The 14,058-nt window shown below is 39.2% G+C and overlaps 1 protein-coding gene across 2 annotated transcripts in view; it reads right to left on the bottom strand.

Annotated features, from left to right (window-relative positions):
• Positions 1-701: 701 nt before the first annotated feature.
• LOC124595552 (exocyst complex component 7) overlaps positions 702-14,058 on the bottom strand; it is a 123,857-nt gene continuing 110,500 nt past the window's right edge. For both annotated transcript variants that reach the window (XM_047134332.1, XM_047134333.1), the window contains exons 11-14: positions 7,709-7,925; positions 5,415-5,529; positions 999-1,132; positions 702-876 (exon numbers count right to left, since the gene is read on the bottom strand). In XM_047134332.1, the coding sequence (XP_046990288.1) occupies positions 774-876; positions 999-1,132; positions 5,415-5,529; positions 7,709-7,925 (569 nt within the window). In that variant the 3' untranslated portion in view covers positions 702-773. The remainder of the gene's footprint in view (positions 877-998; positions 1,133-5,414; positions 5,530-7,708; positions 7,926-14,058) is intronic.

Raw genomic sequence — 14,058 nt, 5'->3', positions numbered from 1 at the left:
AAAATTGTTCTACCTTATTTGGTTTTGTTTTTATTAGCTTTCCTTAAAGGGGAGGTTTTTCTGCCGGACCTTGTACATTTCAAAACTTTAAATAGCACATTAAAGTGCTATTCAGAAACTATATTGCTTGTTGATGACTGAAGGATACTAATAAATACGAGACCGGAGACCGGTACACAGCCAGAAAATTTATAAAACAGATCTGTAACTGTAGCACAACATACAGTTTAGGTCTTTCCCATACTATGAAACTTTTATTTTTACAAACTGGTTACCTCTGTATCTAATTCAAACAAGAAAATTGTTTAAATAATTGCTTCTCATTTGATTTTTAAGGTTGAGACCCCAATTTCAATGCAATCTTTCAAGTATGATGCATTTCTATTATTAATGGGTCAAATGGCTCTGAGCACTATGCGACTTAACTTCTGAGGTCATCAGTCGCCTAGAACTTAGAACTAATTAAACCTAACTAATCTAAGGACATCACACACATCCATGCCCGAGGCTGGATTTGAACCTGCGACCGTAGCGGTCGCTCAGTTCCGGACTGTAGCGCCTGGAACCGCACAGCCACTCCGGCCGGCTCTATTATTATTAATATTCAACAATTTATGTATCCTGGTAGAATTAACTGTTCATTATTGCTCAAATTGAAAATACTGCATTTTAGACTGCTGCAAAGGCACATAAAATCTCAATTTCAATTAACAAACTGTAAATACATATTTAATTCACAAATTTACAATGCTTATTTATGTTACAGAGATAACTTATGCTGCGACATCAAAAAATCTGTCAATCATTTCTGATACTCCTGCTGGATCATATTTAATATATTTTTCCTTATTCTTTGTAAACTGGATGTTGCAGTACCTAAATAGAGAAAAATTAAAAATTAATTTATGTCACAAATTAGTGTGTGTGTGTGTGTGTGTGTGTGTGTGTGTGTGTGTGTGTGGAGTGGGGGTCTTTTTTATTTGAAATTAAAGCCTTACCTTTCATAAAAGGCATTATATTTTGGAAGTATGTATTCCTTATTATCTCGCTTTAAGCTTTCTCGTAACTCAACATCTGGAATTGAATAACTCCTCTGCACTTTTGCTATGTCTTCCATTTCCTTGTTGAATCCCTGGAAGAAAAACAAGCTTCATGGTATGTTTAGAATTATATTGTTTCTCTTACAGAAAATAGATCTCTTTATTTGCTCTTTAAACCATCATACAGACAAGAAATAAAGCTACCATTCTGCCCAACAAAAATGTGTAACAGCTCACTTGTGATGAAACTGAAAAGTTTATTAAGTATCATATGCATAAAATTAGAGTTTACCTCCTCTCCAACAGTTTGATGAAATACAGTAAGGTGGACCAGGATAGGTCTCCTGTTAAAACTAACTATGAGGTAGAAAATTCTGTGCTGTGAAAATGTGTGCTATAGTTTTCTTTCTGGCAGTCAATTTTAACTACAATAGCAGGGCATTTGAATTATTGGACAAATTGTTTCTCCCATATATATTATCTTTCCATATATATATATATATATATATATGGTTATAATAGAGGGAAACATTCCATGTAGGAAAAATATATCTAAAACAAAGATGATGTGACTTACCAAATGAAAGTGCTGGCAGGTCGACAGACACACAAACAAACACAAACATACACACAAAATTCAAGCTTTCGCAACAAACTGTTGCCTCATCAGGAAAGAGGGAAGGAGAGGGAAAGACGAAAGGATGCGGGTTTTAAGGGAGAGGGTAAGGAGTCATTCCAATCCCGGGAGCGGAAAGACTTACCTTAGGGGGAAAAAAGGACGGGTATACACTCGCACACACGCATATGTGTGGATGGATATGTGTGTGTGTGCGCGCGAGTGTATACCCGTCCTTTTTTCCCCCTAAGGTAAGTCTTTCCGCTCCCGGGATTGGAATGACTCCTTACCCTCTCCCTTAAAACCCACATCCTTTCGTCTTTCCCTCTCCTTCCCTCTTTCCTGATGAGGCAACAGTTTGTTACGAAAGCTTGAATTTTGTGTGTATGTTTGTGTTTGTTTGTGTGTCTGTCGACCTGCCAGCACTTTCATAGAATACTATAACAGAATTTGAATTGTCTGAAACTTTGTAATTCAGCCCTTCACAGATTAAAACTATGCAAAATACTGTCACTGAAACTAGTACCACTACAGATCCAGCAGCTGGAGAGCCCCATACAACAATGATCCCAACCAATTTACCTACTCATTTTAAGTGACTTCATTTCCAATCAAGGTTTCGTTTGCAATAACAATAAACAAGGCTTTAAGTTGGAGAGAGGAGGGAAAGAGGTGATAAAGAAGGGTGGAGGAGATGGACAGAGGGGAGGGGGGCGGGGCGAAGAAGGGGATTTGGAGATGTATCCAGTTCCAATACATGTTTAGCATTTGCAAAGCATTGCTGGGTTTGCTAGTTTAATTAAACAACAACCTCTTTAATTATTAGTAATGCTCATGGAACTAATTATTGTTAACAAAATTGTGAGAAGTGGGAAGACCATGTACAAATTATTATTGCTTATAATTATCACCGTGGAAGCAGTATTTTCGTAAGAGGTGTATAATTGCTGCTGCATGAGACTTATTGCATGTTATTACTCATAAAGCCATCTACACTCCCAGGCATAAAAGCAAATAAGCTTTGTTAGATGGCACATTATGACAGTATTGATTCAAAGCAAGAAAAATTAGGGTTTAGTGTGCTGTCTCTGGCAACATAACTGGTGATGACACACACACACACACACACACACACACACACACACACACACACACGGCCACTGTCTCTGGGTGCTGAGGCCACAATGTGAGCAGCACCACATGATGGGAGACACAACTGGGTGCTGGGGGTAAGGAGGAAGCTGGGGCAGGGAGGGGGAGGGATAGCAGGGTGTGGGATGGTGAAGTGCTGCTTGCTGGAGCATACAGAGATGAGCTGGAGAGAGGGTTGAGCAGCTAGATGCAGTCGGGAGGTTAGATGGAGGGCGGGGGAGGGTTAGTGAAAAAGGATGGAGGTAAAAAGATTGTGGGCGCATTGGTAGATGAGAGGACTGTGTAGTGCTGGAACGGGAACAGGGAAGGAGGCTAGAGGGTGAGGACAAAGACTAATGAATGTTGAGGCCAGGAGGGTTATGGGAACATAGCATACACTGCAGGGAGGGTCCCCACCTGCGCAATTCAGAAAAGGCGGTGTTTATAGGAAGCATCCAGATGGCACATGCTGTGAAGTAGTCAGTGAAATAAAGAATGTTGTCTTTGGGCGGAAAGCTCGGCAATGGTTTGGTGATGGTGGTGTTTGGGTTATGAGCCTCAGCAATGGTGTGGTCCAGCTGTTTCTTGGCCACAGTTTGTCGTGGCCATTCATATGGACAGACTGATTGTTGGTTTTCTTACCCACGTATAATGCAGCACAGAGTTTGCAACTTAGCTTGTAGCTCACATGACTGGTTTCACAGGTAGTCCTGCCTTTGAGGGGATAGGCGATGCTTGTGACCGCACTGGAGTAGGTGGTGGTGGTGGTGGTGGTGGGAGGATGTATGGGACAGGTCTAGAGAAGTTGCCAGTCTCTGCACCATGCTGAAATCTTTTCAAGATCTGACTCAATATTGATGCAGCTTCTTTCATATAGTACTTCATTATAGATAACTGCATCATCTGCAAAAAACCTGATTTCACTATTAACATTGTATGAAAGGTTATTTATGTACGATGTGAACAGCAAGGGTCCCAACACACTTCCCTGGAGCACAAAACTTCTATATCTCACAATGTCTCTCTGTCCAAGATAACATGCTGTATTCTTCCTATCAAAAAGTCCTCAATCCAGTCACAAAATTCACTTGATACCCCATATAATCGTACTTTTGACAATAAGCACATGTTCGGTACTGAGTCAAATGTTTTTCGGAAATCAAGGAATACTGCATCTATTTGGCTGCCTTGATCCATCGCTTTAGTATGTCATGTAAGAAAAGTGCAATTTGGGTTTCACATGACCGTCATTTTCGAAAGCCATGCTTATCAGCATTGAGGAGGTAATTCTGTCATGCTTATCAGCATTGTGGAGGTAATTCTGTCCAAAATACCTCATTATGTTTGAGCTCAGAGTATGTTCCATGATTCTACAACAAATCAATGTCAAGGATATTGGACCCGTCAATGGTAGTCAGAATCCACACAAGTAGGATCCTTCCAATGCACTGAAAGGACGCTTATTAGCCAAGTGAAACTGGTAGGGTATATATATTGGTGGTTGTAACCCCATTCATTTCCTTAAATGTTTCACAAGTATCAAATTTGTACTCACACAACTGACAGTCTAAATCGGGATCAGTAGATATGGCTTGTAAACCAGTCCTCAGATACACCAAACTACGGCACCACTTCAATTGTTAAAATCAAAGAATGTGTGTTTCAGAATTAAACTTGGAATAAAAAAAAGTTTTTCTTTTTGTACCATACAAATACAACATCTAACAAAAGTACAGTGGAAATTGAAGCTGACACACCAGAAAAATTATTTGTCTGATTCAAAGAAGAAAAAGAACAGAGTAAGTGCAAAATACATGTATTAGGTAGTGTAAGCAATGTGATAGTACATTAGGAGAAGGAACCTCTATTTACAAATTAGTAAGTCACGAGCCACCAGAACAAATCTAACAGCTACTGTCATTGAAGAAATAATATCACATCATGACTTTTCCAATTTCTGGATTTTCATTGTCTGTGCATCTCCATGTAGCTGGGGTGTTGGGAGGCCACAAGGCTGTTTGCAAACGATGCTGTTTTCTACAGGGAAGTTCCATTGTTATACTACTGAACAAAATGACGGATGATGACACGCAAAGGATGATTCACGCAGTGGTCAGCAGCTATCAGTGACGCTCAAAAGTGAATCTCCACTGTCATTCACTACTTTCAAGTGAGCAATGATTTCTTTCTTCATGAAATTATAGCTTTATTTCTGGCATATGAAATCCTGTCTCAAGAACTGTTTTCCAACAGAAACCGAAACATCACCATCGAAACCAGTATGTTTTGGTTACAAGCCAGATCAATATGTTTTGGCTACACGCACTTTTGCATTTAGGTGGGAAATCAACACAGGATCAGTTATGTGGGATTGTTTCTTCAATGATGCTATGAAAACAAAAAAGAATAAAGAAATGAGCCATTTAAAAAACCTCCTCCTTATAGTTTAGGAATTATTTTTTGAATTTCAGCAAATTTAGATTTAATATATATGTATAATTTGCAGTTCTGACAGCCCTGTTGTAATTGGGCATGTCTCAAAAGTTAGTAAGCAGAATTTCTGTATTCCTCTCTCTTGCAATAAATCAATTATTAATAGCAAAGTGCTACAAATGAAGATTACTTACAGCAAATCTCTCCTTGATTGCAGCACGATCTTTATCACGTAACCTGCCATTCTGTAGCACAGATGAAGGCACTAATTCTGATGGAGCAATGTAACTGAGCACTTTACTCCAACTACTGTGGAAGAAACCAAATTTTAAACCAATGTTTATGGAAAGCCACTAAGCATGCATCATCCTATTACTACTTTCTGTAATGTGCTGTTATGGTACACACACTGGTCACTGAGCAGTTTTGGAGGATGGTCTCCCAATCCACAAACTGTCCCATGAACTGAGGCACATAAATGTAATTTTTAATGAAAAGAATCTTGAAGTAAGAGAAAAGTTGGACAATAGCACTATGTCTGTTTATGCATAAAAGAGCCGACTGATTCCAGAGGTTGGTATTCACTGACACTGATTCACTATTTGACTGAAAACTTTCAATTTTTATGATTGAGGGCTGTACAGAGATCTGAAAGGAAAATTATGAGCAGAGGTTTACATAACCCATTGAGGTTTAATAGAGGAAGTCATTCAAGTTTACAGACTAACAAATTTTTCATTAGTAGAATTCACAAGAAAGACATACAAAACAGTTTCCTAATTTCCTTGGTATTATAAAAGGTTAATATTGCACACAAAATCTAAAAGACTGTTGGATAAATATGAACATAAGCAAGGTTAAGGAGCAATACTGAAAAATAAAAAAAAATATGAGTACAAAATCTTTATCTCTCTGTGGACTGCACTTACAGTATTATTGTCCAATGTACAGGTTGTTTCAAATAATTCATCTGGTTTCATAATACTGTATGTTCTGCATTAATAAAGGAAGAAACTTGAGATCAGTTTCTACTTACACACAGGACTAAAAGTTTTATCAAAAGAGCAGTTTGATTTCACAAGGGCATTTCTTTTATATGCATGCATATAGAATCTTTTACAATTACGTTTAGGAGCAACAGTTTAGTGCATCTTTCACAGATTATCAACATACCCTCCACTGCATGCACGACAAACATCCAGACACTAGCAAAACTTGTCCCATATTTTTGTGAGAATGTTTGCTGTTGCTGTGCAGCATCACAGTCCACCCATAGTTGTTGGAAGGGGAGGCACACAGTCTTTCAAAAGCCATCATACAAGAAAAAAACTCATAACATGGAACCAGACAACCTTGGAGTCCACTGGTGCAATAAGAGATCCATACACTCTTTGTAGGTAAACCACCATTGAGACTGCTCTTTGTTAATAAATGCTGTTAAATGCAGATGCCAGTGTGGTGGTGCTCCATCCAGTTTAAAAATGAACTTTCTGGCAACTACTCACAAGTGTGGAAAAGCCAGCTCTCCAACAGATCCAAGTAAATGATTCCTGTAACCGTGTGTGTGTTGTGTGTGTGTGTGTGTGTGTGTGTGTGTGTGTGTGTGTGTGTGTGTATGAGAGAGAGAGAGAGAGAGAGAGAGAGAGAGAGAGAGACTGAGACTGGTGCAACACACATGAAGCTATGAAGCTTTGGAAAGTATGTCTTGTTCTTGGCTAGCGTATGTGGCACTTACATTGTGATGGTTCACTTTTCCACTTAAATGGAATGTATCCTCAATACTGAAAGCTAAATGTGAAAGAAAAGTGTTATTATCCAGCTCTGTACCCAGAATGAATTGTTTAGGCCATGACAATGCGCTTGTAGCAACTGCATCCCGTGTGGTTTGAAATACAAGCACCATCACAAAACACACCAGACAGACAAAGCACACAGAGAGGACATGTGGATTTATTTTTACACAAGCAAGCAGTGTCATAAACTTCTGGTACCATCATCGAATGCTTTGAGATGTAGAAGATGCAGTGCTGTATTTCTGTTGATAATCATGCTGCACAGTTGGAACTGAATTGCATCTGTTGAAAAAGAGAATCCAAAACTTATTCTGTTGCTGTGATGCCACGATCTTGACTTGGTGCACATTGCATAATGAATGAGCACACGTGTGAGTTACCTATGCCAGGGAGAGCCCTTCTAGCATCTACGTGAACTGGCAACATATAACCAGTGCAAAGATAAACTTTTAGCTTCAATGCCTGAGTTAAAATTTACCCAAAGTTTCTATCTTCATTCATGCAGAAGTTAATCTTGTGAAATCAAATAACTCTTTAGAAAACACCTGGTATTCTCATACCATTATCTAAATTGATAGGAACTTACATGTGTTAATGCATATGAATTTCATCAAAGAGGAACAATTCTACTTTTCTTCCAAACATTTTTAAACCAATCCTATCAACTAATTTAGGTTAGAAAATAATTATTTTACCTTTGTGTATAAGCATCTTTATGTTCACGTATGCGGCTATGGTACCACTCTTCACAGTTAGGCCTTGAAAGTTTTACTAGATCTAATAACCCAGACCGTTGGAGTGCTTTCAGCACATGATTATTATTGTTCAACAAAAACACTGCTCGCAAGCAAACATCTCCATAAAATTCACTTTTCACAACTAAGGTCTGGCTCAACTGTTCCAGTACTTTACCTGAGAAAGTAAATTTTTATATCACACAAGAAGAATACCAACACAAACATTATGGCATATGCACATTTTAGTATACAGAGCAATAGCCTTAGTTTCAAATCTCCCTAGCATTTCAAATTAATGGACATGTGCACACATACAGCTACTGTGTGAAGAAGGGAGTTATTTGCATGTTCCATGGATCATAATTTATCTCTTGCTATGATGAGTATCATGTCAGTTCATAAATATAATACAAATATAATATATTAATCATTCAGAAAATTCTTATTTGGCGTAGAAGGAGTTGTCATTCAGCTACGATTTCAGTTTGCATTAAAGTTAATTTAATTATTTGATTCTTCAAATTACTGAGCAAATGGTCAAAAACTTTTAAAGCTGAATACTTCGCTACTTTCTGTGCCACATTAAGGCTGTAGGTGGGACTTGGAGTTGTGCTCGTGCTCCTTTCAGTATTATATTTATGACTGTTCCTCTAGTTTCAAACAGTGTGATTTTTGACAGCAAAATTAAAAAAGGAATAAATGTACAATGTACCTTGTTGTTTAAAGAACTGTCTACAAGAGGTTCGATAATGGTAGTCGATGTTCATCCTTATTATATGCTTCAGAACAATGATCACTTTCTTCCACAATGAGAAATTGTCTCAGAATATGATGTAATAAGAGACTGGTGTGTGAAAAATTGAAAATGTGTCAGCTTTTTGACATTTCACCTCCACAGTCTACAATTATCCGCAGCTGCTTCTTACATTACACTGTCAAACTAAGGAGAGGCTGGACTTGCTGATAAGTTACCCTTTGGGAGATATCACAAAACAGAGCTTTCACTCATTGAGTCTCCCACAAATGCTGTAATGTGTTTAGTGAAATTAATAAACACTCTACAGATTAATGTTTTACACTCAAAAGTAAAACCGCAAATTATGTGAAACGTACTGATATATGACATTATAATGTTAGTGTTAGCTAGTGGACAAAGTTTTGCAATAGAGACCTATTTATTCTGTTTCTCAAAATATCTTCTATTGCACTCATTGCACCTCTTGCTCTTCAGAGTAACTTATCAAACTATTTTGCCAAGTTTCTTCTGGCAGCTGGATTCATGCACCAATTTACACCTGCAGGAGATCATGTTGTGTAGAAAAATACCATTTCAGCTTAGTCCTCTTCATGTGCAGGTGAGGGACAAAATCAGGGCTTTAAGAAGGGTGGTCATGTTCTATTGATGGCTACTGCAGCTATGTAATATTTTTGATCACTGTGTTGAAGGAGCAATCATTTAATCTTATTCTTGATCCAATTGTTTAAACGTGTCTGTGACTTTAAACAAGTAGTATTCTATATACCACCCCCCCCCCCAATAATGAATTTTTAAGGGCTTAGTAATGAAGCTGGGTTTTCTCACCTGTAAACATACGGCTCACTCTAAAAAAATCAAATATCTATTTATTTTACAAGACATGATTAGTGATTTATTCCTCTGTTAACACATTGGCAACCAAGCATTTTATGTGGACATAATCACCAACTGGCTCTCCAAATGAATGGGCATGGTCAAACTGTGGCCAAGAGCTGAGTTGACCACTCAGTGGCGGAAAACAGTGCTGAGCAAAACATTCTTGATTTCAATGGCTGCTTACCACTTGTGCTGTCTGGATCATTACTCCAAACACCAGCTTCTCTGTATTACGTAGATGAGAGTTGTCATTATAACACATCCTTCGAACCAGTAATCCTTCTGGGCCTCAGTCCCCAATAGACCCCACCCACAATTACTTCCACCCCTAACTCCACCCACACCCTCTTCCCACAGCCTTCCCATCCTCTATTCTGTCTGCCCTACCTATACACACCAGGTCATAGTCATAGTGTGCTGTACAGTGTCACCAGTGTTGGTGCCCATGTCCTATTCATATTCCATACACCTGTCGCCTTTCTCCCCCTGCTGTTAGGTCCATTCCCTAATCCTCACTCCCACTCCTCACCTCCTTTCTCCTCTTTCCTGTTCCACCCAATACGAGTTCCACCTCAGTTGAGCTGCAGAACAGCTGTTCTGACACACTGTATTCTACCAGCAAGTTGTAACCACACAGATGTATGCATGCCTGTGTATGTTTGTGTATGTGTACTATGGTTCCAAATAGGTTAGCAAAGTTTTCAGTCTCGTTTGTGTGCCTTTTGATGACTCAATGCTTCAACTATTCGATGAACTGTTACTTTTACTCATTAAATTAATTACATTACACTAAGATTTTCCATTAGCACAAATACTGAATAATGACGTTAATTGTTTGTAATTCAAAGAATTGTTATGTTCTTGTATTAGAGTAGAGAACTGGCAATGCATCACAAAATAATTAAGTGATACTTCTTAAGATATTGCTTGCTGATTACATAAGAGAAGGAAAGACAGATTTGACATTTCACCAGTGCCAAAATAAAATGAAAACTGTAAGTAAATTATTGGAATACAATGAAGTTTCAGAGGAATTTGAGATTGCACGATTCTGTATCAATGGAAAACAAAATCCAAACTAGATGCCATTCTTGACCATAATCTTTACATTACATGGGTTGACAGTGATCAGGAGATTTACTACATGCACAAGAGAAAACATATGAAGTGATGTAAGAAATTGTTCTTTCACTTGCTCCTAATGCCTCCACTTGCTCCGAACACCTGCAGCGAATCCTTTTGTTCTTTATCATGAGACTAGGAATCTCATTCACAGGAGCAGATTCCATTTCCTTATATTTTGTGCCAGATTAGTTAAGAACTTTCTCATATGTGTACTACACTGCTTGAAGAAATGTTCCTAATGCAACCAACAGCAATGTACTTCAAAGAACATAAATTCTAAGAACCGTAATTACCTTGTCATGAACAGATATTAAACTTTCCCCTCCAAAAAATTGGCTACTGAGAAGTACCATTCAGCTATAGTTTGCAAAATTTGTTCAGGAAAAAAGAAACAATGTAGTAGCAAAGACGGTAGGTAATAAGTTAGTGATGTCCCAGCCCTAAAATACCACTCTGCATACCAGAATGCTTCCAACTGCTCCATGCCAATCAATTACCTCTTAAACTGCACAAAAACTCAAAACACTATTGTTTTGTAAAGAAAATTTTACTTTCTACATTATTTTTTTCAATCAGAGAATCCAAAATGTCTTGAACTTTATATATTTAACATTTTTTAAATAGCCATAAATGCTGTTTTTCTTGAAATCTGAAAGTATTAAGTAGTATGGTACTCACAAAAAAAGCAAGTTTTCTACCTTAACGATAGCCTTGTCTAATGTTGTGAAATACAAATGCAGACAGGACCAAGGATTCCTCTATGTTTCTGTTCTCTTTGTTACCATTATAACTTTAAGTATGTTCAAATGCATATTGTGACTTGTTCTACAAGTGCCCCACATTGCAAAACTACTCTTACCTTTGCTTGTGCTGAGTTGCATTAACATTTCAATTTAATGTCTTGCACATATCTTCCAACTTATAATAGCCAGAAAAGTGATGGCCACAAAATATTGGAACCATACATAGAATAACTAGATATGGAAGGAAAGCTTACATAGTTAACAATGCGAAAATTTTTACACTGCTATTCACCACTTGTCCCTGAACCATAGGCATCCGCAAAAAAAGGGAGCACCCCATCACATCCACCTCCTCCCCATTCTCGCCCTCCAGAATATACGTGAAGCATCAAGTTTTATTTACTGCAAAATTCTCAAATGCTTCTAAAATTTTGTGGATAACCATCATTTCTCAGGGATATAGTAAGTTATTTGTATCACCTATACAATTTTGTTCTTGTGGTATGACATCTTGAAACTGACCAACTCACTTATTTATTAAATGGAAATTTTAAGAGTCTTGCAATCCCCCCTCCCCACACACAAACACACCCATTCCAGGTAAATTTATGTGGATAGCCTTGGTAGCCATCCTCTGAACTATAATCACAGTGAAAAATAGTTCACCAAGTACATCTCATTCTTCATTCTTGCACAGAATAGACAGTAGTAGTCGACTGAGACAGATGCAGCAACAGGCAAGTAACCACTTTTGTGACATTTACGAGCTCCTGACCAGGAGCGAATTTTATTACATCATCTGTGTGCTTTAATAGTTTAGTTAATTGAGTTTCTGCATATAAATTTAATATCTAATAGCCACTGTTCTCGCATTTCCGTTTGCGTTGGAAAGTAAAACGATTTTGTGACATATTACAAGTACATAACCAGGCAAATTATTTAGTTTCACCTGAGTCCTTCAGTAGTTAGGTTTTTGAATACCTACGTATTACTAGTCACAGTTCGTGCGTTTTCATCAGGGTCTACAGTAGAGTCGCGCAGCACGAGCCGATAGTCCATTTATCTGCATTGTTTAGTTTTCCACGGTCTTTAGTATGGACAGGGACTGCGATTGTTGTGTACGGATGCTAGCCGAGTTGGTGACACTTTGCTCTAAACTTCAGGCTGTGATGGCTTTGGTTACACAGCTTGAGGCTGCAGTGGGTGGGCACCACTGTTGTGGGCCGGCCGTGGGGATTCAACGGACGTCCAGCATGTCCGAGTCATCCGATAGGTCCTCACCAGTAGCCAACCCAGTTACTGCTCGCACTGAGGCTGACCACTCACCTGTGGTCGAGTGGGAGGTCGCCCTGGGGCGAAGCAGGTGGCGAAAGACTTCCCAGGCAGCTGCACATAAGGCTTCCCTGGTTTGTCTGACAAACAGGTTCCAGGTGCTGTCTGTGGCTGACACTGTTGCTGAGCCAGATGCTGTCGCCTGTCCTGCTTCAGGGGAAACCACTCAGGATGCAAGATCCAGGCAGTCACAGAGGGTGGGATTATTGGTAGTTGGGAGCTCCAACATTAGGCGCGTTATGGGCACCCTTAGGGACTTGGCTGACAAGAAGGGTAAAAAAACAAATGTGCACTCCGTCTGCAGACTGGGTGGAGTCATTTCAGATGTGGAAAGGGCCCTCCTGGATGCCATGAAGAGCACAGTGTGCAGCCAACTGCAGGTGGTTGCTCACATCGGTTCCAATGATGTGTGTCACTTTGGATCAGAAGAGATCATCTCTGGTTTCTAGGGGCTCACAGAAGTGGTAAAGGCTGCCAGTCTTGCTTGCAAGATGAAAGTAGAGCTGACCATTTGCAGCATAGTTGACAAGACCGATTGCAGACCTCTGGTGCAGAGCCGAGTGGAGGGTCTGAATCAGAGGCTCAAGACGGTTCTGGGACCGTGTAGGCTGCAGATTCCTCGACTTGCGCCAAAGGGTGGTTGTCTTTCAGGTTCCGCTCAATAGGTCAGGTGTCCACTATACGCAGGAGGCAGCTATGTGGATAGCAGGGGCTGTGTGGCATGGACTGGGCGGTTTTTTAAGTTAGAGGGTCTCGGCAAAACACAAGAAGGGCTTCAGTCACAAAAGGTGCAGGCTGAACTCAGGAAGAATGTAGATACAGGAAACATTGGTATAATAGTTGTAAATTGTCGTAGCTGTGTTGGGAAAGTACCAGAGCTCCAAGTGCTAATAGAAAGCACTGATGCTCAAATCGTTATAGGCACTGAAAGCTGGCTAAAGCTGGATGTAAGCTAAGCCGAAATTTTTGCGAAGAACCTAACGAACCTAACGGTGTTCCGAAAGGATAGACTAAACACGGTTGGCAGTGTCGTGTTTGTTGCTGTTAGAAGTAGTTTAACTTGTAGCGAAATTGAAGTAGATACTTCCTGTGACTTAGTACAGGCAAAGGTCATTGTTGGCAACCAGACTCATACGATAATAGTTAGCGTTGACTTTAATTTACCCTCGAAATGTTGGTGAAAATACATTCTTAATTCCAGAGGTACACATAAAATATCATCCGAAATTGCACTAAATGCATTCTCTGAAAATTATTTCGAGCAGTTAGTTCATGAGCCCACGCGAATAGTAAACGGTTGTGAAAACACACTTGACCTCTTAGCAACAAATAATCCTGAGTTAATAACAAGGATCAAAACCGATTCAGGCATTAGTAAACACAGGGTTGTCATAGCGAGATTGAATATTGTAATCCCCAAATCCTCGAAAAATAAGCGAAAAATATACCTATTCAAAAAAGCAGGTAAAACTTCA

Source organism: Schistocerca americana, chromosome 2 (assembly GCF_021461395.2).
Source record: "Schistocerca americana isolate TAMUIC-IGC-003095 chromosome 2, iqSchAmer2.1, whole genome shotgun sequence".
Taxonomy (NCBI): domain Eukaryota; kingdom Metazoa; phylum Arthropoda; class Insecta; order Orthoptera; family Acrididae; genus Schistocerca; species Schistocerca americana.
The sequence above is the reverse complement of the archived record's forward strand: the minus strand, read 5'-3'. Positions and strand labels throughout refer to the sequence as shown.